The sequence below is a fragment of the Rhinoderma darwinii genome, chromosome 5 (genome assembly GCF_050947455.1).
Source record: "Rhinoderma darwinii isolate aRhiDar2 chromosome 5, aRhiDar2.hap1, whole genome shotgun sequence".
In the NCBI taxonomy this organism is placed as follows: Eukaryota; Metazoa; Chordata; class Amphibia; order Anura; family Rhinodermatidae; genus Rhinoderma; species Rhinoderma darwinii.
Genome location: NC_134691.1, coordinates 273,879,127 through 273,907,059, shown reverse-complemented (window position 1 = coordinate 273,907,059; position 27,933 = coordinate 273,879,127). Strand labels below are relative to the sequence as shown.

Sequence of the window (27,933 nt, the reverse complement as noted above, 5' to 3'; positions counted from 1 at the left end):
CGCTACTTTGTCTCTGACTGCTGTTTTATAGGCAGGAATCAGATGCAGGCTGCTTCGAAGGGCAGACTATATGTTGTTCATGGTATTGCATCTCTGTTGGTGAACCAACCTACATGCGTAGCCTATAGAAAAACAATAGCGAACCGGGAAGAATTTAACCCCTGTGTTCTCTGAAGGATTTCTACAAGACTGTTTGTTTTCGGGAATTGTAGATGATCTCGCAGACTGCGTTTTTTTATTTAACTGTATAGATTGCTCTGTAAACGAAATGCTAAAGCTTCAGCCATGTAATGTATTCCTTAACGTTTCTAGGGTTATTTCACAGATGTATGAGTTCAGACTACGCACTTGGTATGAAAGAAACGTAAAATACAGCGGATTTATCCTGACAGGTCAACTGCAGCAAGCGCCAGATTTGAGAAAATTGCAGTATTTGTCAAGCTCTGATGATCGTACATTCTGCTACATAAATGGAGTATTTACCATGCAGCCCAAATATTGGTATTCGTTCTGTAGAAAGTGGTGTTCAGTACTCCGGAGGAATACTTATCGGTCCACCCAGCGTTGGTTATAATTCATAGAGTATCTCTCACCCTGTTATATCCTCATTCTATATAATGTAGCACAAACTTTCTTTATGGAAGCCAGCTCGGAGATCAGCGGTTATTACTGAGGGGATAACGTGCTGGACAGACGTAGCGGAAGACGGTGTTCATTTAAATGAATGGCTGTTCATTTGCTGGAATTTGTGGATGGCCGAGGTCCACCAAAACAGCACCCACTCGAAGAGCAACTCGGTCCTCGATAGCGGCGTCCTGGGTGGGGATCGCCCTCTAATAGGACATATGGACGGGTTGTCTTTAAGAGACAACCCCATTAATAAGAACTACGATAAACTTTTTATGTTTGTAATCTATCAATAGAAAGATTAATGGCTAATTGTGTGAAAAATATGCTCTTTACATACCCACTAGGTCCAATTTCATGAGAAGTTTATTAACCCATCAGTAGTTTTTGGAGTGAGGGCAGAAACCCATGCAAACATGGGGAGAACATATAGATGCTGTTCTTGGTTGGATTTCAACTCTGGACCCCAAAAACATTTCCTGGATGAATAAAGGGATTCATTCTTTCTTTAATTTCGGAGTTCTCTCTTCTTTTCTGCATCTTTTGGTGGTGATTAGAGCCTTATCAAGCTCACCAAGGCTCTGTTCACACCAGCTTTGGGGCTCCGTTAGGGGCCTCCATAGCAGATTCTGACATCTTTGCCAGACACCATGACGGAAACCCAACGGAGCCCAGTAAAGTGAATGTGTCCTGTCGGGCACGGTTTTCAGTCCTATGGCGGCTCCGGTATTTTGTTCTGCTCCTATGACTACGCAGAACGGAAAACCTGGACACATGTAAACCAAGCCTTATGCGCCCACCCTTCTACAGCGCCACACTGTTCTTTTTGCACTTGTGCCTAGTAAAGCATTGACATTTTCTACTTTATCGTCTCTAAAGTTTATTAGCCTGCGTTGCCTCTTCTGGTTGCTGATTTTTATTTCTGTGTGTTGCAATGTGTAACAAATGAAACATTTGATCAAGTTCATTTGAATTAAAGATAAAATCTTGCAGACTTAGTGGAATTAAAGTTGTTTATTGCAATATACCTTGATCATACACCCACATTATATATGCTGCTAGTTTGGGTTTTCTAATGAAAAGGGGAGGACGAATGGAAATCCCCACTTTTTTTTCCCCCCCCCCATTATGTTATTTGTAGGTTACGTGTTCTGTGCTTGGTTCCAGTTTAGTTGTAGTCGTTGTTTGATAGGTCTGGTTTTTAGGAATGCCTAAAGCCTCAGAGATGCAGGTTTTTTTTTGTTTTTTTTTTTAAGCTTTACACATAATGGGTGCCTAAAATGTACGATCTTGATACATCAGATGAACGTTCAATAGTCTGAGATTGTTTGATTCCTTCTCGTGTATGGCCAGTCTAAAACTCTCCCCTTCTGATCTTAAAGAGACTCTGTCACCACATTATAAATGTCCTATCTCCTACATAAGGAGATCGGCGCTATAATGTAGGTGACAGCAGTGCTTTGGATTTTAAAAAAACGATCTATTTTTACCACTTTATTAGCAATTTTATATTTATGCTAATGAGTTGCTTAATGCCCAAGGGGGCGTATTTTTACTTTGTACAACGCCCACTTGGGATAGAGGAGTGTATGACGCTGACCAATCAGCATCATGCACTCCTCTCCATTCATTTACTCAGCGCATAGGGATCCTGCTAGATCCTTATGTGCTGTCTTATACTAACACATTAACAATACTGAAGTGTTTAGACAGTGAATAGACATTCCACGGGATGTCTATTCACAATCTCTGCACTTCATTACTCTGTGGTAGTTGCAGCAGTGGAAGCGTGATCTCACGAGATTACGCGGTAAATGACCGGTTACAACGAGATCACGCTTCCTCTGCTGTAACTACCATAGAAACCGTAACGAAGTGCAGAGATTGTGTTAAGTTGTGAAGTTTTACTTCCAATAACGATATGTCCACACTGAAAAATAGTTTGACAATTGTACACGTGTTTTTTTTTGTTTTGTGTTACTGCAGTTTTTGAGGGAAAAAAAAGTGAGGGGTGGCATATGTGCAAGTAATATTCGGAGTACAGATTTATCGCCCAACGCATAGACCAGTGATATGAGAAAATAGCCGCGCTAAACACAGAGGGCCACATGTTGGCCTCATGCTGAGTTAATCTTGAAGGTCACCTCATACAAAATGTCATCCATGCCGTGTTCTTTCCATTCTATAGAGCTACTACCGCCACATAGCTTTGTGCGCCATAGGATGACATTGATTTTGTCATCAATAAGGAAATGTCAAGCATGTCGTTATTTGAGAGGGGGGTTATTTAATTTTACCGTTCTTAACTCGTCTGTGCTTTTTTTACAGGTTCAACTACAGATCGACACATCATCTAGCATCCCATGGGTTTTATGAATTTTTAAATTGGTTTGATGAACGAGCATGGTATCCACTAGGAAGAATAGTAGGTGGGACGGTAAGTGTCTTGGCTATATTTGTTTTCAGAGAGCAAATACTTTTATTAAGTGTATTTTTAGCATTGACTTTCTGTAATACTTGCGGTTGCCTGTCACGTAGGTTGGATTTAAAGATTTTGTTATTTATTACTATTTTGTATGTGGTTTTGAGATCCTTGTCAGCTTTGCTGAACGTGCACACCTAAAAAAAAAAATAGTGTTCAAATATATTCCTTAGCGTGTCCATTGACTTCAAAGAGGTTGTCCACTACCGGATAAGTCATCGGTGTATGATCGGTGTGGGTCCAACACCCGAAACCCGCACCGATCAGCTGCCTCCGGGGACCGGACGTCCATGCTGGATGCAGATGGCTCCAGTCACAGAATAGCGGCCAAGCTGTAATACTTCAAGTGAATAGGAGCAGTTCTGCGTGCAATGTATGGAGCCCATTGCTTCCAGCTCCGTACACTGCATACTGTGCAATGACATCCGGTGCCTGCAGGCAGCCGGAGCAGATGATCGGTGTGGGGGTCCAGGTGTCGGACACTGATTAGATACTGATGACCTATCCGGTGAATTGAGTTGTTCGATAGCGGAAAACGCCTTTAATGGGCCAAGCTAAAGAGTGCTTTTTTTTCTGTTACTTATACAGCACCAACAAAATCCGCAGCGCTATACAGAAGTTGTGATTACTTGTTGTCTCCAGTGAGGTTTACAATAAAAAATATATAGATGGGGCATTTAGGAATATGGGCGGGAACTAGAATGGAGGGAATCCACGAAAACGCGGGGAGAACCTAAAAATTCCATGCAGATATTGTGCCTATGTTGAACTTGTATGTTTTTATCTCCTTTTTGGTAGAATATTCTAACCTATAGGATGATTATACGATACCTATACATTTAACGTATACGTAAAAAACGTAGACAGAAGCATTAGAATGGGATACCTTTGTAGCGTATAAATTAGCGGTATATGATAAATGTGAACTCAATGTTATGTCAATAGGACCGAACACTGTTTAACTGGGTTTATTCATTATTATTGCATGAAGTAGAATGGAATGTTGGAAACGGTCAACTTTTGGATTCTAAACCAATAAATTAAGGCACGACTTGAACAATAATCCTATAGTATGTGCGGAATTTATAAAGACTCTTTTGGATTATAAAATGGCGAATTAAAGTAATTCCACTGTATGTAGATAAAGGGATAAGCGAAAGGATAGGAATACACTCTGAGGGGGTGCATGTCTTCCAGAAACCTCTAGTACCAGTTCTCTTGGGAAAGGGATAAGGCAGGTTAATATCCAACCTGTCCAAACCTGGTTTCCCCAAATGGGAAACTTGAACTGGTTAGTCCATGTCAGCGTATCCCAGTAAAGGCTGTGATCATGGTTTTGGCCGGCTTTACACCGAGATCACCTCGGGATCGTTACACCTTGATGTGCCTATATAGGAAGAAAAATAATAAACCAACCACCGCAGCTGAGAAGTTTATCCCACTAGAACCAATCTTAAAGATGCTATATAAACTTCTGAACCAGAATTCTGTGTATGTAGAAGTGTAATTGACTTTATCGTGTCTGTTTACAGAGTAAAGGCCCCATGCACCTGACCGTATTTTCATCCGTAAATACTGTTCGTAAATGCGGTTCCGTATATACGGAAGGGTGTGCGTAAATACCGTCGATTTATACGGAACCGTAAAAAAAGGAGGGAGACTGCAAATGATGTCACTAACATGTTGCATAGCAACGCTTGCGTAAATATGGACTGTTTACGGATGCACATCTGTAGCCATCCGTACTTACTGAAGCGCCCATAGGCTTTTATGGGAGAGTCCGTACCTTAATTATGGACAAGAATTGGACAGGTTCTATGAATAAAATTTCAGCATGGAAACCCATCAGTAAAAATACGGAAAGGTGTCTGTGGCCAATAGAAATAAATGGGTCTGTAATTACGTACCCTAATAACGGTCCATAATTACGGGTGAATATATACGGTTGTGTGCATGGTGCCTCACACTTCTCTCACCCACCGTGAGTCCCGAGCAGCCACCATGTTGTGAGATTATTGAGAAATTAAATCCCCTATGTTAACTGAAGTATTTGTACAAGATCGTCAGATTTCTCTTCAGCTCTGAATTATCTTGTTTTTTTTTCCCTACTTCCGTAGTCGTGCAGCGTTTTCATTTTAATTGGGATGTTTGAAACAAACACATTCCCTTTGTGGAAGGAGAATATATATCTTTTTTAACCTAGGTGATTTGCAGAAATTAAAATGAGAACATTGAATGATTAGTAAAATGTCGACTTGGGATATTCTGACAGTGTAAATTATAAATGGCTTACAAGTTTATCTCCACAGCTCTCTAGTTGGCGTTGGTGTACTTCAATTTCTCTCCCAGTTTGTTCGTTTTGCAGTAAAAAAAAATATTTTACTCTGTTTTCCACTTGTTTCATACATGATGTAATATGTGTTTGGGGGAACCTATTACTATAGTAAATGTGATAACTTCTCCTCTCCTTCCGTAAATGACAGCGAACTGGTGCCCTAAACTATACCCGTAACTTGTTAATGGTGCCAGGGGAAGCGCAAACATATTAAACCCAGATGCCAGCATTTTGACTGGAAATTAATTAAACAAAATGGCCATTTACGTTAAAGCGCCATTAGTTTCAGGGCCACTAATATTAGGGAAAAAAATGGTCTGCTTTCCTCCCAAAAAAAGTGCCCCTCTAGTGTATGGGCTGTGTCTGGTATTGCAGCTCAACCACATTCATTGGAAAGGGGCAAATTTGCAGTACCTGGTGATAAACAGAAAATCCACTCAACTGAACTATGGAGGGGTTTACAAGAGGCATTATTTCCCCACACATATAAACTTTTACATATTGGCAACCGGCAAGGATGGCATAACATAAACTAGCGGATACTGGCCCCTTGCTTTAATGCTGAGGTCCCGTTCTCCGTCATTCCGGTTTCGGCAGCGGTCACATGCGATTTATCGGTCACATGACGCTGCAGCCAATCACTGGCTTTAGTGGTGATGCTACCACGAACTTGACTACTGAGATGAGCGATTGGCTGCAAAAGCATGTGACCACTGCAGGAGCTTCTGGGATCGGAGTGGTGGAGAACAAGACATCAGCGCTGGAGCAGGGGGCACTTCGAGGGTGGTGAGGATCTGATAGTTTATTATGTTATGGCTTCCTCTCCCCTGCTGCTGACTTGTTTTTTTTTTTTTAAATGTCCCAGAGAACCCCCTTTAAGTAAAAAATGAAAAAAAAAATATCCCAAAAAAACAATGGAAGCGTCAATAAAGGCAAATGGTGGACAAACAAAATCCTAAAGCTGTGTTTTTGTTTTTTAATTATATATCGGTGAGAATATAAAGACTGAATAACTCAATAGAAGTAGTACTGGACTGGATAATTGAAAGTGTGATGTCTCTTAGGTTCTGTTCATGGTCTTTAATGTATACCATATCGTTTAAATGAGGTATCCCTGCTAATCTTGAATTTTCACACCGGTCCACTACTAGTAAAACTCTATATGGGTCATATCACTATATACGCTCCTGTTGACCTTTCACTTCAGCTTAAAAATAGACCAATCCAAAGAAAATATATAAAGACACTACTCATAATGCAATCCCCTAATATAATAATAAAAGGGTTTTACCAAGACAGACCCTTTTTAAGACTGAACCGGCTACGCTCGCCGTTATCGCTGGTAAAACAGACGTCTGGCCATTCATTTCTCCTGCAGGAGAAATGTAGCGTTATATGCCGGCCACTCTGAGTAACTGACCATGTAATACCTGGACAAGCCACCAGGCTGTCTGAACCAGATAGTCCCTATGTAGTGAACTAATACAATGTGAAATACATGTACCTTTTTTGACGCTGTGTATTTTTTGCTTTTGCAGGTGTACCCAGGGTTGATGGTGACAGCCGGCCTTATCCATTGGATTTTAAATATGCTGAACATCACCGTACACATAAGAGATGTGTGCGTATTCCTAGCACCTGTTTTCAGCGGCCTTACGTCAATTTCCACCTTTTTGCTCACTCGAGAACTGTGGAACCAGGGAGCAGGACTGCTAGCGGCCTGCTTCATTGCTATAGTGCCCGGCTACATATCCCGATCAGTAGCCGGATCTTTTGACAATGAAGGCATAGCTATTTTTGCACTGCAGTTTACATATTATTTGTGGGTAAGTAATTGGATTTTCCTCTTCCCTGTAGCCTTTCTCCACGCTCTGGCAGAGAAACAATAACTACCTTTATGAACTGCATAAATTGTCTGAACATTCATCTGCATTTTACTCACACACCACTGGCTTTTCAACATACCCGATCACAATTTTAAGGAATGAATAGAAATTCTGCTGGTTTCCCAATGAAATTCTGTGCGGTCTTCTTTTTTTTTTTTTTGACCCGTTTTTCGAACACATTAATATCCTCTAAAATCGACTTCCAATCTCTGCCTGGTCTCCCTTGCTGTTCTGGCTAATGGGTCTTTACCTCACATTCGGGGTATTCATGGCTTCACATATGGTTGTTCTTTCCAGAATGCAGATCATTCAGGCAACGTTTCATTAATGACATAGACATCACTGTTTAGTAGGTTCCTGGTGGCATGTGCTGGATCATTAATGATGCTGCCGGCAGTTTATTGTTGGCTGTAACTACCGATCTTATGTAAATGTTAATTGATTTGCTTATGCACGGTTTTAATATTTTTAGTACGACTATTAACCGCTTGCTTGCGTAGCATAGATTATTGTGGGACTAGTGTCTGTTTTTTATTTTGGTAATCCTGTAGTAGTGTATAACCGGATTCTAGATGCAGAATAAGAGGGTCACAAATGTGTCTAAATAACCCCACCATCAACATCATGAATCAGATTTATTTTCTAGAATTTTTTTTAAAGGGGATGGATCACCTATTTTTTTTCTCCGAATTAAAACCAGAAACTAAAATGTTTGTTTTCTAATCAGTTTTTTTTTTGATTGTAGATTTTTTTTTTTAATTCTTTTTTTCTGTATAGGATTATGGGGGAGCCATCTTGCCTGAGTTGCTCTTAAAGAGGCTCTGTCACCAGATTCTCAAATCCCTATTTCATGTGATCGGCGCCGCAATGTAGATAACAGTAACGTTTTTTGTTTTTTTTAAAAACGTTCATTTTTGGCCAAGTTATGAGCTATTTTATATATATGCAAATGAGCTTTGAAATGGACAGCTGGGCGTTTTTTTTCGTTATGTCCAACTGGGCGTGTATTGTTTTTAACTGGGCGTGTTTACGTGTATGACGCTGACCAATCAGTGACCAGTCAGCGTCATGCACTCCTCTCCATTCATTTACACAGCAGCGATGTGCAGCCACATAAACAGAGATTACCGTTAATCAAGTGTCCTGATAATGAATACACATGAATTCCAGCCTGGACGTCATGTGTATTCAGAATCCTGACACTTCTGAATCTTTTCTGTGAGATTCCAGCAAGCCACACGTAATCTCGCGAGATTACGGAGGTAAACGAGATTTCGTTTCCCTTGCTGGAAATCTCAAAGGAAAGAGTCAGAAGTGTCCGGATTCTGAATACACATGACGTCCAGGCTGGATGGTCATGTGTATTCATTATCAGGACACTTGATTAACGTTAATCTCTGTGTATGTGGCTGCACATCGCTGCTATGTAAATGAATGGAGAGGAGTGTGCGTGCGTGTGCGCGTCTAGTTCACTCTTCAGCTCTCAGCAGACAAATAGAAGACTGATCTCTGCGCGCACAAGCTCTTCTCTCAAGAGCTTTGAGATGTTAGACGCCCCCATGCCATCTATGAAGGACTCTGTGTGAAAGGATTGTATACAAGCATAGGTATAGTGGGATAAATTGGTTTCAAGATGTAGGTATAGAATGGAATAAGGGGGCAAAGCTGACGCAATAATTGTATAGGCTTATATACAGGGAAGAGACAAGGTCGCTATAAAGAGCTCAGAGCTATGCGCGCGCTCTCACTCTTCAGCTCTCGGCAGACAATGACCAGACCGTCTTGTACTTGTCTGCCAAGAGCTGAGGAGTGTGAACGCACTTGCTCTCCTCTCTCCAGCTCTTGCACTGTCCGTAGCAGTGACACGACCCCTTGCCATTACAAACCCCCTTGCCAGTTCGGCAAGTACAAGATTGTGTGATCTCTCGCGAGTGATCAGTCTTGTATGCGGTGAGCTGAAGAGTGAGAACGTGCGCGCACCCTCCTATCTCCAGCTCTTGCTGTACCACTGTCTGTACCTGATTGGACAGTGACACATCGCCATAGTGACACGCCCCCTTGCCATTACACGCCCCATTGACCGTTCATTAGGTTATTTAAATATCGGGCGCCAAATATAACGGCACCGATATCTAAATAACGGAGGAGGGTAGGACATTTTTTTTTTTTTTTTTAAAGTGCCCCAAGATTTGTGCAGCCCTGCCAATTACATGCTGCCCTCCGCTGCACATTTATGGGCAGGTGAAAGGTTCTCTTTAAACAAGAGTTTCTGATGACACATTCCCTTTAGGATTCTTTGCTTGGCTTTCTAAGGCTGCTTTCTAGTAAGGGTGCATGAACTTGTGTGCGCCCACTAAACTTTCAGCAAATGAACAGAACACATGGTATGAATAGATCATATTTTTGCTCTGTCATGAAAGGAAGTTTGCTATTATCCAAGTGGCACAATATATTTTTGTGCTGTTTGGTCGAACAGCTTGTCGGACTATCATGACAATACACTGCCCATTAATAGAGTAGCATTTATTCTGACTTCCCTGCTTTAAAAAGGCACCACTGCAATTTTTTCTTTCTGCCTATATAGTGCAGCATAGGCTGCAGAATAATCTAGAAACTCTTGTGTATACCTCTTCTAGTTGATGTGCCATTGAGTTGTCTGCCATTTTGGTTCCTCCTTCCCCTCTGATATGATTCCCATGATGCTTCTGGCTCAGCAGAGTGGGCGGTCTCATCACTCTGTGCTCTGAGTCCTATCTAAGTTCAGCAAGTGATGGATCAGTGACGTAGAACTTCTGTCCTCACACTGCAGAGTCCGTGTATCCCTATGCAGCTTCAGCCTGTCTCCTCTGCCTCCTGCTAGTGATTTCTCCATGTCAGTCCTTACAAGCAGGAGACCGTGAGCAGCATAGAAATACACCGGACTCTGCACGCTGCACTCACAGATAATATAGCCTGTTACTGAGAGTCAGGGGAGTTTATAACACTGCAGCTAATCATTATATGGACTCTCCTATTATATCACAGCACTCCTGGTACCTTAGGGCAGAAATCATCTCTTCAGCAGCACTATATGCATGGGGGGGACGGGGGACATGCATAGGAACAAGGAGTTGGGTGGGAGGGAGGCGTCTCAGAGCTGCCCGGAGGGATTGATAGGTGAAGATGTAATCCTGTAGTTCTCAGAAAGTAAAGCTCCGCAGGAGAAATGACCTCGTGTCTACACATGTGTGGCCTATTCTGGTGGTCAGGCTGAGATCACATGACACAGCTGCCCATAATGAAAATGCTCAAAATACATTGAGTTGTGCAAAAAAAATAAAAATTAGCTGGAGTGCTTTTTTTCTGGTCACGGCTATAAACCATTGTCCAGCATATCAAGAGCTACAGTAGTAAAGTTAATAGTTCCTATCAACTCCAGTTAATTTAATTAGTTTTAGATTCCCTGCTCCGTTAATAAATCATATTACCAGTTACATCTCTAGCCATTCTTATACTGGGTGATAAAAAATTAAAGCTGGTACCTTATTTGGTTACTGGCACTTCTTGTACAATCTGGTTTGTATGTATTATGTCAAACTGCTTCACATGCTCATCAAATATGTCTGCATAGTGATGTAAGTTTTTAGTTCGGTAGGACCGCGACGGGTCCTGGTGTTACATCCGGAATACAGCCGGTTAAACACAGGTACGCCTTATTCATCATGCCCAGTCTCATCACATCCCTCATGATCCTGTCCCTGGATGCCGAAAAGGCATTTGATAGAATATCCTGGCCCGTCCTTCACCAGACCCTCCAACAAATAGGTCTCTGTCTTTCCTTTTATAGGTAAAATTATGGCCCTCTATCATTCCCCATCTGCTCAAATAAAAATAAACTGCTCCCTCTCTGCGTCCATTGCTATTCATAATGGCACCAGACAGGGTTTCCCTCTCTCCCCATTGCTGTACGTCCTCGTCATGGAACATCCCATGGCCTCCATCCGGGGCAGCTTGGATATTAAGGGTATTCTCATAGGTGGGACGGAATATAAGTGCTCTGCATTTGCTGATGACCTTTTGGTCTATCTTACGAACCCACATGTATCTCTCCCATCGTTGATGTCCGAGCTGTCCCGTTTTGGATCATGGTCCAACTTTAAGATTAACTTCTCCAAGTCCGAGGGTTTGTATCTCTTCCGCCCTCGACACTATCACTCCTCAAAAGTAATTTCCTGTTTTCCTGCCTTCTAGGGGTATAACGTATATGGGAGTGCGTGTAAGTTCTGACCTCTCCCAACTGTTTACTAATCACTTTGCCCCTTTACTAGGCAAATTTCGCACTGATCTCGCTTCATGGCATAAAAAGGAATTCTCCTGGTTTGGCCGTATTAATATCATTAAAAAATATCTCCTCCCCAAGTTGCTGTATCTCCTACAGACGATCTCCATCCCCTCTTCTTATTGGCTGCGTATCCAACAGTGCTTTGGATCCTTTATCTGGCCAACGGGTCGTCCCCGCCTGAGTAGGACAATTTTTGCTCGCTCCAGGGACGCGGGTGGGGTTGGTCTGCTGGATTGTCGCCTTTTGTTATTTGGCGTCGACTCATGCTCGTGTTCTTGACTTTTTTCATAATCATGATTCTAAACTCTGGATTCAATTAGCCTAGAGGCTTTGTGCCCGTACCCTCTCTACCTTGCCATGGATCCTGCCTGGGAACAGATCGAGACCTGACTCCTTTGTTTTCCATACCCTCCTGGCGCTACGTTCTTCTGGGAAAGGGGGTTCGCTCGTGGACCCACTGGGGCCATTGATCCCTGTTACCGACAACCCAGCATTTCCTGCAGGGGAGACACGTCTCTCCTTCTTAGGCAGGTCTTCCACTAATCCCATGTATTTCACTCAGGTCCTATCCGATTCTTCTTTGCTCCCTTTAACTTCTATCTGCCCGGTTGAAACGCCCTCCCCCGTCACATTTCAATACGCCCAGTTAAAACATTTCTATAGTGCTACTAAACGCCAGGCTCACCTTCATCGTCCACTTACGAGCTTTGAGGGTTTGTGTGTTTCCACCCGGCCCCCTGCACATGCCATATCCCCACACTATAAATTAATGCTAATCCAGCGATCCCCTCACCTCCCATCCTTCTGTAGGGCCTGGGAGACTGAATTAAACATATTTACTGACGCACAGTGGAGGTGATCTTTTCACCTGTCTCAGAAAGCCATACGTGCCCAGGAGACCAGTTACAAAATTATCTCTAGGTGGTATCGGGTCCCTTCTGGCCTACATAAATGGAACCCGTCTGTCCCTGACATGCTGGCGCTGTGGGGCGGCGGGAGGGCTCCATGGTTCATATTTGGTGGAGTTGCCCCTCCCTACGTAATTTTTGGGAGGCAATTCTTCAAACCATACTGGAGGTCTCGGTTTCTAGCTCCCCCGAGGCGGCCATTCTATTTATGTTCCCTGTGCCACTACCCATCTACAAGCGCTCCCTAATAAGGCACCTCCTTCAGGCTGCTAAATCAGTTATTCCCCGCAAGTGGAAAGCGGCGGCTCCCCCACTTTTGGATGAGTGGTTTCAGGAGGTTGCCTTGATACAACGTATGGAACACCACCTGGCTCAGTCTCCAGCTGACTCTGCACGATATATAGATACGTGGTCTCCGTGGCTTTACTTTCTCTCCTCTCCCACCTACCGCACTGTAGTGGCCTGAGGCCCGATGCCCCTCCCTCCCCACGAGATTTAGGCCCCATGCACACGACCATAAAAACGCCCGTAATTACGGCACGTTTTTACGGGCCCATGGACTTCTATTGGCCACAGGTACCTCCCAGTATACTTACGGGAAGGTGCCCGTGGCGTTGAAAAATATAGAACATGTCCTATTTCAGGCCGTAATTACGGCACGGGCACGCCCATAGAAGTCTATAGGTTCCCGTAATTATGGGTAACTACGTGTGTGCACCTGTAATTACGGGAGCGTTGCTAGGCGACGTCCGTAAATAGTCACTGTCCAGGGTGCTGAGAGTTAAACGATCGGCAGTAACTGTTTCAGCACCCTGGACAGTGACTTCCGATTACAATATAGATAAAGCTGTAAAAAAAAAGACGTTCATACTTACCCAGAACTCCCTGCTTCTTCCTCCAGTCCGGCCTCCTGGGATGACGTTACATCCCATGTGACCGCTTCAGCCAATCACAGGCTGCAGCTGTCACATGGACTGCCGCGTCATCCAGGGAGGTCGGACTGGATGTCAAGAGAGGCACGCGTCACCAAGACAACGGCCAGGTAAGTATGAATTTATTTTACTTTTTCTGCGCAAAGGGCTGTCCCTTCTCTCTATCCTGCACTGATAGAGAAGGGCTGCTAATTACTGCAGTGTAATTTTGCAGCGAAAACGTGCCCGTAAATACAGGTGCAATACGGGTCAAATTAGTGTGACCAAGGACCCGTATTTACGGGTGGACAAAAATACGGTCGTGTGCATGGGGCCTTAGGCCTCATGCACACGACCGTATTTTTGTCCACCCGTAAATACTGGCGTATATACGGGTCCTTGGTCACACGCTTTTGACCCGTATTGCACCAGTATTTACGGACCCGTGTCCGTAAATACGGGTCCGATGTCACCCGTATACCGCCCGTATTTACGGGCACGTTTTTGGCTGCAAAATTACACTGCAGTAATCGGCAGCCCTTCTCTCTATCAGTGCAGGATAGAGTGAAGGGACAGCCCTTTCCATAATAAAAGTAAAAGAAATTCATACTTACTCGGCCGTTGTCCTGGTGATGCGTCTCTCTCGACATCCAGCCCGACCTCCCTGGATGACGCAGCAGTCCATGTGACCGCTGCAGCCAGTGATTGGCCTGTGATTGGCTGCAGCGGTCACATGGGCTGTAACGTCATCCCAGGAGGCCGGACTGGAGGAAGAAGCAGGGAGTTCTAGGTAAGTATGAACTCTTTCAGCACCCTGGACAGTGACTACTGATGTCGCCTAGCAACGCTCCCGTAATTACGGGTGCACACGTAGTCACCCGTAATTATGGGGGCCCCATAGACTTCTATGGGCTGACCGTGCCGTAATCACGGCCTGAAATAGGACATGTTCTATCTTTTTCAATGGCACGGGCACCTTCTCGTAAGCATACGGGGAGGTACCCGTGGCCAATAGAAGTCTATGGGCCCGTAATTACGGGAGTTTTTACGGTCGTGTGCATATGGGGCCTTAGTCTGTGAGGGGGCTGCATGCGAGTGTGGAGGGGATTGCTGGCTCAGGTGTTAAGTGCATGTCTGCCTTTTCTTGCTTTTATGTATCCATGGTTATCCGGAGCTGGAGTCCAGGCTCACCGCCAACTACCCTGGTCTCTTCCCTGCCTTGTTTGTCTTCTATCTTGTCTATTTTGAGGGGTTATTTGCTTCCTGTGCTGATGCTCACCTGCTGGGGCCACGTTTCAAGATGTACGGGAAGATGACTTATCGCACCCGGTTTTGTTTTGCTCACCACTTCCTTTTCAGAATTTCTCCTTCCCGTTATGATACTCAGAAGGCTGTTGCGGTGTATGTTCTTCATGGGTTGTGATGTTTACCCCTACTGTATTGGGCTGCGCCCTATTTGTCATGTTCCTTTTATTATGGGGGCACAATACTTCTGTATGTTTTTGTAACTGTATTAAAACCAATAAAAACTTTGAATTGGAAAAAAACACAGGTACGCTTATCTTAGAGGCTCTGTCACCAGATTATAAATTCCCTATCTTCTACCTAATCTGATAGGCGCTGTAATGTAGATAATTTTTTTTTATTTTGAAAAACTATCAATTTTGACCAAGTTATTTATGCTAATAAATCTAAAATTGCTCATAACTTGGTCAAAATTGATTTGTTTTTCAAAATAAAAAAAACGTATCTACATTACAGCGCAGATCAGATTATGTAGGAGATAGGGCATTTATAATCTGGTGACAGAGCCTCTTTAAGGAGTTGTAATAGGGGCATTTTGTTGCAGATTCGTATCATTTGTCACACCTAAAATGCGCTGCATGGATCTTGTCACTATGTAAAATCAAACCATTATATTGTAATAAAATACATAAGGAATATTTTGCTTTAGAACAACTAGAACATAGAATGGTTCTAAGGTGATAATAGAAACTGTTTGAAAGAGGACTTTCCCTTTTAATCTTGATTTGTGGCCTTGAAGGGCTGTATACGACGTGTCACGTTGCTTCGCCCTGGTGCAGAGTATAATGTATACCTACCGGTTGGCAGTCAAAGTGAAGTATATGAAAGTCAAGTTCTGATAATGAAAGCGCTTGGGGCTGAAAAGATAGATTACAGAATTGTGGTTTTCATGCCTCCATGGTACAACCGCCATATCACGCTGCTTTTTCAATATAGCAAACACTTCTAGTGGCTATAAAAGCAGATTTGCTGGAAATCCGTATATATATTTTTTTCTTTCTGATCTGATGACTTTCTATGTATGAAGATATAGAAGATTCTATAGAACGTTAATATATTCTGTGAATCGCATAAGGGAATAAATGTATCTCATTAGTGTCCTTTATCCATCCCACACATGCCATATAACACATTTTTGATTGTGTTGTCTAGGTCTCCTCCATAGACCACAATTTTTTTATTTTACCTTGTTTTATAAAAAAAAAAATGTTAGGAGTGGATAAAGAGACAAATATAAATATTACTTTTAGACTTTTCCTCAACTTTTTGGATCCACTCGGGGGTTTAAAAGAAAAAAAATGCATCACAAACTGCAAGTGTGAATCTGGCCTAACCGACTCCTTAAGGGCTGTGAATGACCGTTAACATTCTTGGAGACTGGCAATAACTGGGGGAAAGCTATGAAGTCTCCTTGCTGATCTGTCTGGTGCCTGTATAATTTTACAGGAAGGGATGAACAGAGGCTTGTAATAAGATATGTGGCGTAGATGCAGCTCTTTTATTAATGTTTCGAATACTACAGTGCTGCTCTGTTTCAGCCAGGTGTCCGGTAAACAAAGGGGGCATCCGCCCAAATATTCCTTTTTTTATTCATATATATCCGTTCCATTTACGTGCATTCAAGTGTAGGGTGAAAGCGTTAAGCAACATTTTACAGTTTACATAAAGAATTAAGTTGAGGAAATTCATTGCATTACTTATCTTGTACTGATTCCTAATTACAGCCTGTACTAAAGTCCTGAGCTACTTTAATTGGGTTCTCCAGGCTGGGCAATCCTTATTAGGGGTCCTGCTGGAACCCTGTGATCCGCTGTAATCTGTGGGGAAACTTAGCAGTAAGTGTTTTATTTCACTGCAGTGTCGCCACAGGAGAAAGTAAGCATTACACCATGCCCATTTATAAAAATGGGTTGTCTGTGTAATACAGGTCCTCTTTGTAACCGCTCTCCACTCTGGCCAAGAGATGAGGATCTTTAAGTAAGGGGCCCCCCTCCATTAACTCAGAATTCCCTAATAGGGTATATGGAAACTGGTTTAGTAAAGCAAACACCCTCCAATTCAGCAGGCTCTGAGCGGAAATCTCCCAGCATTCCCTGTTGCCTCAACGTCTCCACAGTGCTTGCTACAGGGATTTTCACTCTAGGAAGTAAAGTCTTTACACCAGGCGTTGTGTAATGAAATGTGAGAATCCCTAAATTGCCTACTGCGTGAAAGCGGTTAGGGTCTTGTCTGTCAAAAAGCTTGTTGACTGTTTCCAATAGCAACAGGAGAGTGGAGAATGCTACTCTGGACTAATACAGCATGTAACTCTGGACTGTGCAAGAACAGTAATGCAATGTATTTACAGAGATACCTTGCCATTTATGTACCCTCCTTTTTTATATATATATATATATATATATATATATATATATATATATATATATATATATATATATATATATAAAAATCTGTATATATCTGTAAAAAAGCATCAAGTTACATTTTCTCTTTAAAGTGGAGTTTTATTTGGCCGGGAGTCAGCGTGAGCAGAAAAAGCTAGAACGGGCTTTAGGGGACCCTGTCCTAGAGCTGGTGCGGGTCCCAGGAATGGGACCCGCATCTATCTGACATTTGACATATCCTCTTGTCCTGACGTCCCATAACATTGTCAGGACTGTTCCCTCTACGTTGCCTATAAGCGCAAATACATGATGAAACAGATTTGCATTGGTTAGAACAAATAGTTTAGGCTCTAGACCTACAGACTATTGATGCAAAGCCTCATTTACTCGGATTCACTAAGGGAATATTCAGACGGCTTCATATTCAGAAAGTACCGGACACACCGTATTACTAGGCATGTATGCAACATATAAATTCTATGCCCACTGGACACTTGAATTGGCACACAGTGGGGGTGGGGGGATTGATTAAAAAGGTTTACGCCATTTTTCTGGCGTAAAAAACATTTTCCATTTCTGGCGCTTGCTATCGTTGCTCTACAATTAGAATTTTACTACATTCGCCACTTTCTGACAGTGGTGAGAACAGCGGGCGTAGCTTAGCAGCAGCCTCTGACAGAACAACCGCTCTTTTATAACTTAGCCCAGTAACGGGCACAAGTGCTGCGTAAATCTGCACCTACTCATAGAAATGCAAATATGCATTTGTTGTAACCCATGCAAATCTGGGCCAGCTTTCGTACGGGCAGCCAAATGTGCGCCCAATTAATAAGTGTGTACCTCCTAAACTGATGTCGGTGGGAACTGTGCAAAATTTAAGATTGGCATTTTGAAACATTCTTGATATATACTATTTGTATCTACTATATAACTTGAGACGTGGTGTTAATAGATATAAAATTCCATTAAAGTGACCCTCTGGACCCTGGACAACGTTTTAAATATGATGGTGTATATGGAGTAATGTCTGGTGCCCTCCAGTTGCCCCCCCCTCTGCCATTGATCTGCCATTTTAGGGTCCTCTCTGTGCTGTCCCAAAATGGTTGCAGCGCTTACTATGAGTTTGAGGCACTCCCACTGTTTCTGGTTTGGCTACAGCTGCTCACGTGAGCAGTTCCGTCCAATCGGTGAACAGAGGGAGTGTCTTAGACTCGGTCTGAGAATCTGCCATTTTAGGGTACCCTCTGTGCTTTCCCAAAACAGTTGCAGATTCATGACCGAGGGGGGCAACTAGAGGGCACCAGGTAATATTACTCCTTGTACCCCATCACACCTATAATTTTGTCCTGAGACCAGAGGGGTGTTTTAAGACTAAAACACGTGCAAAACTGCCAAAGATGTTTTCTATAGAATATTTCCAAGTTTCCCACAAGTCTTTCTTTAACTTAAAACGACATGATTTCGTTGATCAGTTTGGCGCTCATCTGCACCAGTATTTTCATGTGTGAGCTGCTCCAAGCAGTCACCGAAATAATGTAGAAGGAAACAAAGGATGAGCAGTGGATTACTGATTGTATCACATTGTAAGGCCTAGTTCACACAGTTTTGCAGGCAGAAAAAAAAATCTGTTTCAGAACTCCTTCAGAAATTGAGGCAGATTTTGACATGCCAGCACTTTTTTTGCCCTTCTTCCCCCCCCCCCCCTTTTTTTTGGTGACACTTCGTCCGTGGCCGCTGCAGCTAATGCAAGGACCGCAGGCAAAAAAAGGGGGTCAATTTCGGCTATTTTTTTGGTGCTGATTCAGACACGGTTTCCGTGTAAAAATCTGCGTAAAAAACCAGTGCCTTACACAGCATTGAACAACTTAAAGAGGCTCTGTCACCAGATTTTGCAGCCCCTATCTGCTATTGCAGCAGATCGGCGCTGCAATGTAGATTACAGTAACGTTTTTATTTTTAAAAAACGAGCATTTTTGGCCAAGTTATGACCATTTTCGTATTTATGCAAATGAGGCTTGCAAAAGTACAACTGGGCGTGTTGAAAAGTAAAAGTACAACTGGGCGTGTATTATGTGCGTACATCGGGGCGTGTTTACTACTATTACTAGCTGGGCGTTGTGTATAGAAGTATCATCCACTTCTCTTCACAACGCCCAGCTTCTGGCAGTGCAGCACTGTGACGTCACTCACAGGTCCTGCATCGTGTCGGCACCAGAGGCTACAGTTGATTCTGCAGCAGCATCAGCATTTGCAGGTAAGTAGCTACATCGACTTACCTGCAAACGCCGATGCTGCTGCAGAATCATCTGTAGCCTCTGGTGCCGACACAATGCAGGACCTGTGAGTGACGTCACAGATCTGCACTGCCAGAAGCTGGGCGTTCTGAAGAGAAGTGGATGATACTTCTCATCAGAAAGCCCAGCTAGTAAAAGTAGTAAAAACGCCCCGATGTACGCACATAATACACGCCCAGTTGGACTTTTACTTTAAACACACCCACTTGGACTTTTGCAAGCCTCATTTGCATAAATACGAAAATGGTCATAACTTGGCCAAAAATGCTAGTTTTTTAAAAATAAAAACGTTACTGTAATCTACATTGCAGCGCCTATCTGCTTCAATAGCAGATAGGGGTTGCAAAATCTGGTGACAGAGCCTCTTTAACTGTGCAGTCATTTACTACCATCACCAGTTGGCAAACGGTTTCATTTTTTCTACATAGTAGTAGTAATAAATATTATTATGCTCATGATTATATTGTTTTGCATGGTCTAACAGAAATGGAATGTCTTGTGCCAGTGCGCACACCTGTCCAGTAGCTTGGTACCCCCGCCCGAATCTTGTATTCAGGCGGCTGAGTGATCCCAAATATCGTGCAAACAAGCCAATAAGAATTGGTGCACTAGAAGTGGTTTCTTCTCACCAGCACTGAACTCATTAGGTGGACGTTCTAAGAAAGTAATTAAAAGAACACCAGGGGGCGCCATAACTATTATGTAACAGCAATATGATTTTTAGTTGAAAAATTGTTTTGTGGGATCCATCTAATGGAGAAGTGCAATATTCGTGGGACAAATTCTTAATTTGAAAAACTGTTTGTTTTAGTTATGATTTTATATGTGATCGCTAGAAGTGTACTGGGCCTATAACCTCTGTTCTGAGCTTGACCTGAACCACAGAAATGACGTTCTACATACAGTATTAGGGGCGCAAGGCCAAGGTGTGTGTTCATAGTTACTGACCAAACACACTCCTCCACCGTGTGTGTGTGTGTGTGTGTGTGTGTGTGTGTGTGTGTGTGTTTTCTCGTTCGTTCCCGTGTGTTCCCTTGCTGATTTTGTAAGTTTGCCCACTGTCAAAGACCTGAACAGTCTAGAATTTTTAGGCTAGGTTAATTTTACCAGTGGGAGATAGATTATATATAAAAAGAAAATCACATTGTCAAAATTATATATATTTATTTGCATTGTGCACAGAGAAATAAGTATTTGATCCCTTTGGCAAACAAGACTTAATACTTGGTGGCAAAACCCTTGTTGGCAAGCACAGCAGTCAGACATTTTTTTGTAGTTGATGATGTTTGCACAAATGTTAGATGGAGTTTTGGCACACTCCTCTTTGCAGATCATCTATAAATCATTACGTTTTCGAGGCTGTCGCTTGGCAACTCGGATCTTCAGCTCCCTCCATAAGTTTTCGATGGGATTAAGGTCTGGAGACTGGCTAGGCCACTCCATGACCTTAATGTGCTTCTTTTTGAGCCACTCCTTTGTTGCCTTGGCTGTATGTTTCGGTTCATTGTCGTGCTGGAAGACCCAGCCACGAGCCATTTTTAATGTCCTGGTGGAGGGAAGGAGGTTGTCACTCAGGATTTGACGGTACATGGCTCCATCCATTCTCCCATTGATGCGGTGAAGTAGTCCTGTGCCCTTAGCAGAGAAACACCACCAAAACATAATGTTTCCACCTCCATGCTTGACAGTGGGGACGGTGTTCTTTGGGTCATAGGCAGCATTTCTCTTCCTCCAAACACGGCGAGTTGAGTTAATGCCAAAGAGCTCTATTTTGGTCTCATCTGACCACAGCACCTTCTCCCAATCACTCTCAGAATCATCCAGATGTTAATTTGCAAACTTCAGATGGGCCTGTACATGTGCCTTCTTGAGCAGGGGGACCTTGCGGGCACTGCAGGGTTTTTATCCATTACGGCGTAATGTGTTACCAATGGTTTTCTTGGTGACTGTGGTCCCAGCTGCCTTGAGATCATTAACAAGTTCCCCCCGTGTCGTTTTCGGCTGAGCTCTCACCTTCCTCAGGATCAAGGATACCCCACGAGGTGAGATTTTGCATGGAGCCCCAGATCGATGTCGATTGACAGTCATTTTGTATGTCTTCCATTTTCTTACTATTGCACCAACAGTTGTCTCCTTCTCACCCAGCGTCTTACTTATGGTTTTGTAGCCCATTCCAGCCTTGTGCAGGTCTATGATCTTGTCCCTGACATCCTTAGAAAGCTCTTTGGTCTTACGCATGTTGTAGAGGTTAGAGTCAGACTGATTAATTGAGTCTGTGGACAGGAGTCTTTTATACAAGTGACCATGTAAGAGCTGTCTATAATGCAGGCACCAGGTTGATTTGGAGCGTGTAACTGGTCTGGAGGAGGCTGAACTCTTAATGGTTGGTAGGGGATCAAATACTTATTTCTCTGTGCACAATGCAAATAAATATATATAATTTTGACCTATGTGATTTTCTGTATTTTTTTTATATAATCTCTCTCACTGGTAAAATTAACCTAGCCTAAAAATTCTAGACTGTTCATGTCTTTGACAGTGGGCAAACTTACACAATCAGCAAGGGATAAAATACTTATTTCCTTCACTGTATGTGTGTGTGTATATATATATATATATATTTATTTTTATTTAACATGGTGAAATAATAATCTGTTTATTGTATATCTTTTTTTATTAGCGGTTTACTATTCTCATATTCCATACTTTGTAATTTCAGGTAAAATCTGTGAAAACGGGCTCAGTGTTTTGGACAATATGCTGCTGTTTGTCTTATTTTTACATGGTAAGTGTGGTCCTGAGGAGCGTTGATGCGCGTCTCATGATTAGCTGTGTACTTCTATTTTTATTCTTTGGCTATATCCTTATGATTTCATTATGGTCACATTATCCAGATCTGTAACACAACCCATCCTTGTATGAATTCCTAGCAGATGATATTTTAAGCCGTTCACCAGTATATTCTGATAGTCGTGCAGACACTGGCATGTGTGTCTGTTTCTTCCCTCCAGTACACGTGCAGAGATGGCATATGTTCTCAGTATTTGGCAGGTACAGAGATCATGTCCAACCCTGTGCAACTACTGCCACTGTGGTATCACCTCTTATTTATCTTTTGTAATTTAATAGATGCACAATGGAGAGTCCGTTCTATATGCCCGCCCCATTAGTAGCAATACCCACACAATGTGGGGGTACGTTTTTGTTTTATTCTACAGTAAAAAAAAAAACTGTGCAAATTTGAGATTTGACGGTATTAGTCCTCTGCTATCCTTCCATTGATGCACTGTTTATTAAGCTGTCCTATACAGTGTAACACTTTCTTCTGCACTGAATGTTTTCTCCCATTGTTTTCTCTCCTCTTTCAGGTGTCTGCTTGGGGTGGCTATGTGTTTATCATCAATCTTATTCCACTTCATGTGTTTGTGTTGCTATTGATGCAGCGTTACAGCAAGAGAGTCTACATAGGTAAGTAACTACATGTCCAGAGCTATAGAATGAAGATTTTCATACAGTATAAAATGTAGAAATCTGTCTTGGCGGCTTTCAAGATGGAAGAGTGGTATGGTAACGTCACGCGTCTTTCGGTCCTATGCAGAGTGTAATTACACCCCTTATTGTTTGCTTTGGTCCATGCTGCATTTTTTTAAATCTATACATGAGCATACGGAGGATTTTATGTGTCCAACACTTGCCGTATTAGGGAGGTCTTCTACCTTAGAAGTGTTTCTTGGTCTACGGGAGAATGTTGCCTCACGGAAGCCCGGTAATGCAGCACATGGAGTGCCATAAGGTCCGGAATACTTACAGGCCGGCCTACAGCTTCTGTGCACAGACCCTTAGATTGATATCCATACCAAACTAACATTGGGAAGCTTACAGGGATCGATTGGGTGGTTACTGATTTGAATGAAATTACAGCCGCAGAGATATAACAAATTATAGAATTGTAGAGCAAAGACTACGTTGGAGCTTATAATCAATTCAAATAACTTTTTCAGTTTTGCGAAGTCTATACATAGAAACTTAAACAAAAAATTAGCACAGTGGACCTGTGTGCACACTATTGAAAAGATTGGGTGGATCCAAACACAGGCAGCCATGATAGCAACTTAAAGAGGCTCTGTCACCAGATTTTGCAACCCCTATCTGCTATTGCAGCAGATAGGCGCTGCAATGTAGATTACAGTAACGTTTTTATTTTAAAAAAACGAGCATTTTTGGCCAAGTTATGACCATTTTTGTAGTTATGCAAATGAGGCTTGCAAAAGTCCAAGTGGGTGTGTTTAAAAGTAAAAGTCCAAGTGGGTGTGTATTATGTGCGTACATCGGGGCGTTTTTAATACTTTTACTAGCTGAGCGCTCTGATGAGAAGTAACATCCTCTTCTCTTCAGAACGCCCAGCTTGTGACAGTGCAGATCTGTGATGTCACTCACAGGTCCTGCATCGTGACGGCCACATCGGCACCAGAGGCTACAGTTGATTCTGCAGCAGCATCAGCGTTTGCAGGTAAGTCGATCTTACCTGCAAACGCTGATGCTGCTGCAGAATCAACTGTAGCCTCTGCTGCCGATGTGGCCGTCACGATGCAGGACCTGTGAGTGACGTCACAGGTCTGCACTGTCAGAAGCTGGGCGTTGTGAAGAGAAGAGGATGTTACTTCTCATCAGAGCGCCCAGCTAGTGAAAGTAGTAAAAACGCCCCGATGTACGCACATAATACACACCCACTTGGACTTTTACTTTTAAACACACCCACTTGGACTTTTGCAAGCCTCATTTGCATAACTACAAAAATGGTCATAACTTGGCCAAAAATGCTCGTTTTTTTAAAATAAAAACGTTACTGTAATCTACATTGCAGCGCCTATCTGCTGCAATAGCAGATAGGGGTTGCAAAATCTGGTGACAGAGCCTCTTTAAGTGTTTAATGCTTTAAGGGAACAAGTCGCTGTGCTTGAAGATAAATATCTTAAAGGAGACCAAAAAGAAGACTTGTAGAAAGGATTTTGTTAGGCTGTGTTCACATCTACGTAAGGGTATGTTCACACGCTTAACAAAAAAACAGCTGAAGATACAGAGCGGTTTTCAAGGTAAAACAGCCCCTGATTTTCAGCTGTTTTTTACGGCCGTTTTTGGGGTCGTTTTTATATGGTCAATGGAAACCGGTTTAAAAAACGGCTCAAGAAGTGACACGCACTTTTTACGAGTTTTTTTATGCAACCGTTTTTAAAAACTGTCGCGTATAAACCGACCCGTGGGAACGGAACGCTGATTTTTTTTCCCCGAAAAACGGCTGAAAATAGCCTGTGTGAACATACCCTTAGGGTTTTTCATTTGTTCTCCTCTCCATTGGTACAGGACAACAAAAAAAACAGAAGCGCTGGATCGTCATATGACTGACACCAACGGAGCTGAACAGGACCCAATTACTTTATTCGGTACCATTGGGTTTCTGTCATTTTTGTCTTTCATTTCTTGCGAAGCTTTCGACACAGATCACAGATGTAAACAAGCCCTTAGAGCTGTAATGGCAGATCGATTGTTATGCAGCTGTGTCACCAGTTGTCACCTAAATTTCTTATAGCCCTAGATATGACAAAATAGAACTTGAGAGTGAGGGAAAACTTAATTCCAAAGATACAAAAAAAAAAAGTTTTTATAAATATTGGGCGGTCTAGCATCACTGTTCCATGCTTTTATACTGGAGAGCTGTTTTGCGGGCAGCCCAGCTCTTACAATTTAACAATATAGTATCATTAGTTGTCTCGGCTTTGCTCACATTACAATGGATTCAATATCCCAGAACTCTTCAATCTCTATAAAACATGAAGCCAGCACATTGTATATTTGTGGTATTGTTTCCTTCGAATGGAAAATATAGTGGCAAGACCTTATGCAATGAGAAACGTGTCTTAGACACTGCCTTTGCTAAATTTAGGATTTGGCTCGGTTTCTGTTCTGCCATTCTGCTTATAAGCACTAGAAAAATCTAAAGAACCGTTAATGTGCAACTGCAGTGTCATCAGGGATAATGTTCAAATTGTATATTCAACTATAGTAAAACGTTTATTTTGTACGCCATCAATGGGACCTGATGTGTCAGGTTGTCAGATATTGTGGATTATAGAACAATCTTCGAAATTTCTCAGTCACTTGTAAGGCTTATTTTGACACGTTTTCTATTGTTTGGTTTTAAGGGCCAAAAATGCTGCGACAAGATGTTAGTTTAACCCCTACCTGCCGCAGACATTTTTCAGATTTTCAATTTAATTTTTTCCTACCCACCTTCCTAAAGCCATAACTTTTTTTTTTTTTTTTCTGTCGATATAGTCCTATGAGGGCTTGATTTTTGCGGTACGAGCTGTAGTTTTTCATGGTACCATTTATTGCACCATATAATCTACTAGGAAACATGAAAAATTATTTTTGTGAGTGAGAAAATGAGGAAAAAACGTTTTTTTTCAAATGTTGTTTTGCGCTTCGTCTTTATGCCAATCACTGCAATTAAAACGACATGTTCACTTTGTTATGCGGGTCAATACGATTACTGCGATACCAAATTTATATACTTTTTTTCTTTCTATATTTTACTACTTTTACAAGTAAACTAACTGAAAAATATAATTTTGTTGCCAAATTCTGAAAGCCATAACTTTTATTTTGTTTTGTTTTGCCGTTTAAGCTGTATGAAGGCATATTTTTTGAGGGATAAGTTGTAGTTTTTAATGGTGCCATTTTGGGGTACGTGCAAGGTTTTAATCTCTTTTTATTCCATTGTTTTGTGGGAGATGAGGTGACCCAAAAAAACATTCTAGCGGTTTACTTGTTTTTTTACGGCGTACACAGTGCGGGTTAAATAATGATATATTGTAATAGTTCAGACTTTTACGAACATCGTGATACCAATTGTTTTATTTTTTTACAATGCTACAGGGGAAAAATGGAAAAAGTTTTATTTTAAGGTGGTTTTTTCTTTTTGTACAGAAAAAAAAACAACAGATTTTTATTTTTATTTTTATTAGTTATTACTAGTATGAAGTTGGCATTACTAAAAAAAACCTGCTGAAAGTGTCTTTCTTTGCCAACACAAACCACAGTCTCTAGTATTAATATATTAAACCGATCTCCGCCCCAGTACTTTGTAGGCAACGCGTGGGTGGGAAGCCGTTACAGTGATGGCATGCGGGTGTCGCTGGCTCAGGACTCGAGCCCGCATCATCATCAACAGCAGAAGCCGGCAGTAATATACAGTTGGGCTCCGATCCTGGCTATTTTAACCCCTTAGATGCTGCGTTTAATAGTCCACGGCATCTTTGTAGTTGACCGGCTGAGAGGTTTCCCTCTGTACACCATCGGCCCCCCTGCGAGTGAACACGATGATACAATATGATGGCTCTCACTAATTTATACACCCAGCAGTTTTTTTTTGTCCAAAACCCCACGTAGTCATTTGCTAGACTCCACAGGTGGACCCTGTGGATGCAGCAGAGATTGACATATTGGGCCATTTGGCTGCTTCACTAGCCCCATATGCAGCACAAGATTAAACAATTACAGGAGTACGAATATTTTGTGCAATACCCAGATTTACTCTAGAGCAGGGGTCTCAAGCACGCGGCCCGCTGGCCGCATGCGGCCCCTGGGGCTGTCATCTGCGGCCCGCGGGACAAAGAACAGCTAGTATCGGCTCTGCTCCGAGACTCTGGAATTCCCTGACATCGCTGTCCACATATGAACAGCAATGTCTGGGGCTTCCCCAGAGCCGGAGTCCCGGACAGAGCGCTAGTACAGGCTCTGCTCCGAGACTCTGTGGAATTCCCTGACATCGCTGCCCATATATGGACAGTGTGTCAGGGTCTTGCCCAGAGCGGAGTCCCGGGCAGAGCGCTATTATCGGCTCTGCTCCGGGACTCTGGGGAAGCCTCTGACATCGCTGTCCATACATCGACAATGATGTCAGGGGCTTCCCCAGAGCAGGAGTCCCAGTGATGTCAGGAGCACAGCTGGAGTCCCGGGAAGAGCCTACTAGCACTATGCCTGGGACTCAAGCTCTGGGGTTGCCCCTGACATCTCTGTCCATATATGGACAGTGATGTCAGGAGCAGAGCTGGAATCCCAGGCAGAGTGCCAGAAGCGGCTCTGCTCCGGGACTCCAGCTCTGGGCAAGCCCCTGACATCACTGGGGCAGCCTCTACAGAGGGCACTGGGGCAGCCTCTACAGAGGGCACTGGGGCAGCCTCTACAGAGGGCACTGGGGCAGCCTCTACAGAGGGCACTGGGGCAGCCTCTACAGAGGGCACTGGGGCAGCCTCTACAGAGGGCACTGGGGCAGCCTCTACAGAGGGCACTGGGGCAGCCTCTACAGAGGGCACTGGGGCAGCCTCTACAGAGGGCACTGGGGCAGCCTCTACAGAGGGCACTGGGGCAGCCTCTACAGAGGGCACTGGGGCAGCCTCTACAGAGGGCACTGGGGCAGC

The 27,933-nt window shown here is 42.9% G+C and overlaps 1 protein-coding gene across 1 annotated transcript in view; it reads left to right on the top strand.

Annotated features, from left to right (window-relative positions):
• STT3B (STT3 oligosaccharyltransferase complex catalytic subunit B) overlaps positions 1-27,933 on the top strand; it is a 90,562-nt gene that overhangs the window by 32,258 nt on the left and 30,371 nt on the right. Inside the window, exons 2-5 of the mRNA XM_075827175.1 lie at positions 2,956-3,064; positions 6,983-7,270; positions 22,173-22,238; positions 22,822-22,921. Of these exons, the coding sequence (XP_075683290.1) occupies positions 2,956-3,064; positions 6,983-7,270; positions 22,173-22,238; positions 22,822-22,921 (563 nt within the window). The remainder of the gene's footprint in view (positions 1-2,955; positions 3,065-6,982; positions 7,271-22,172; positions 22,239-22,821; positions 22,922-27,933) is intronic.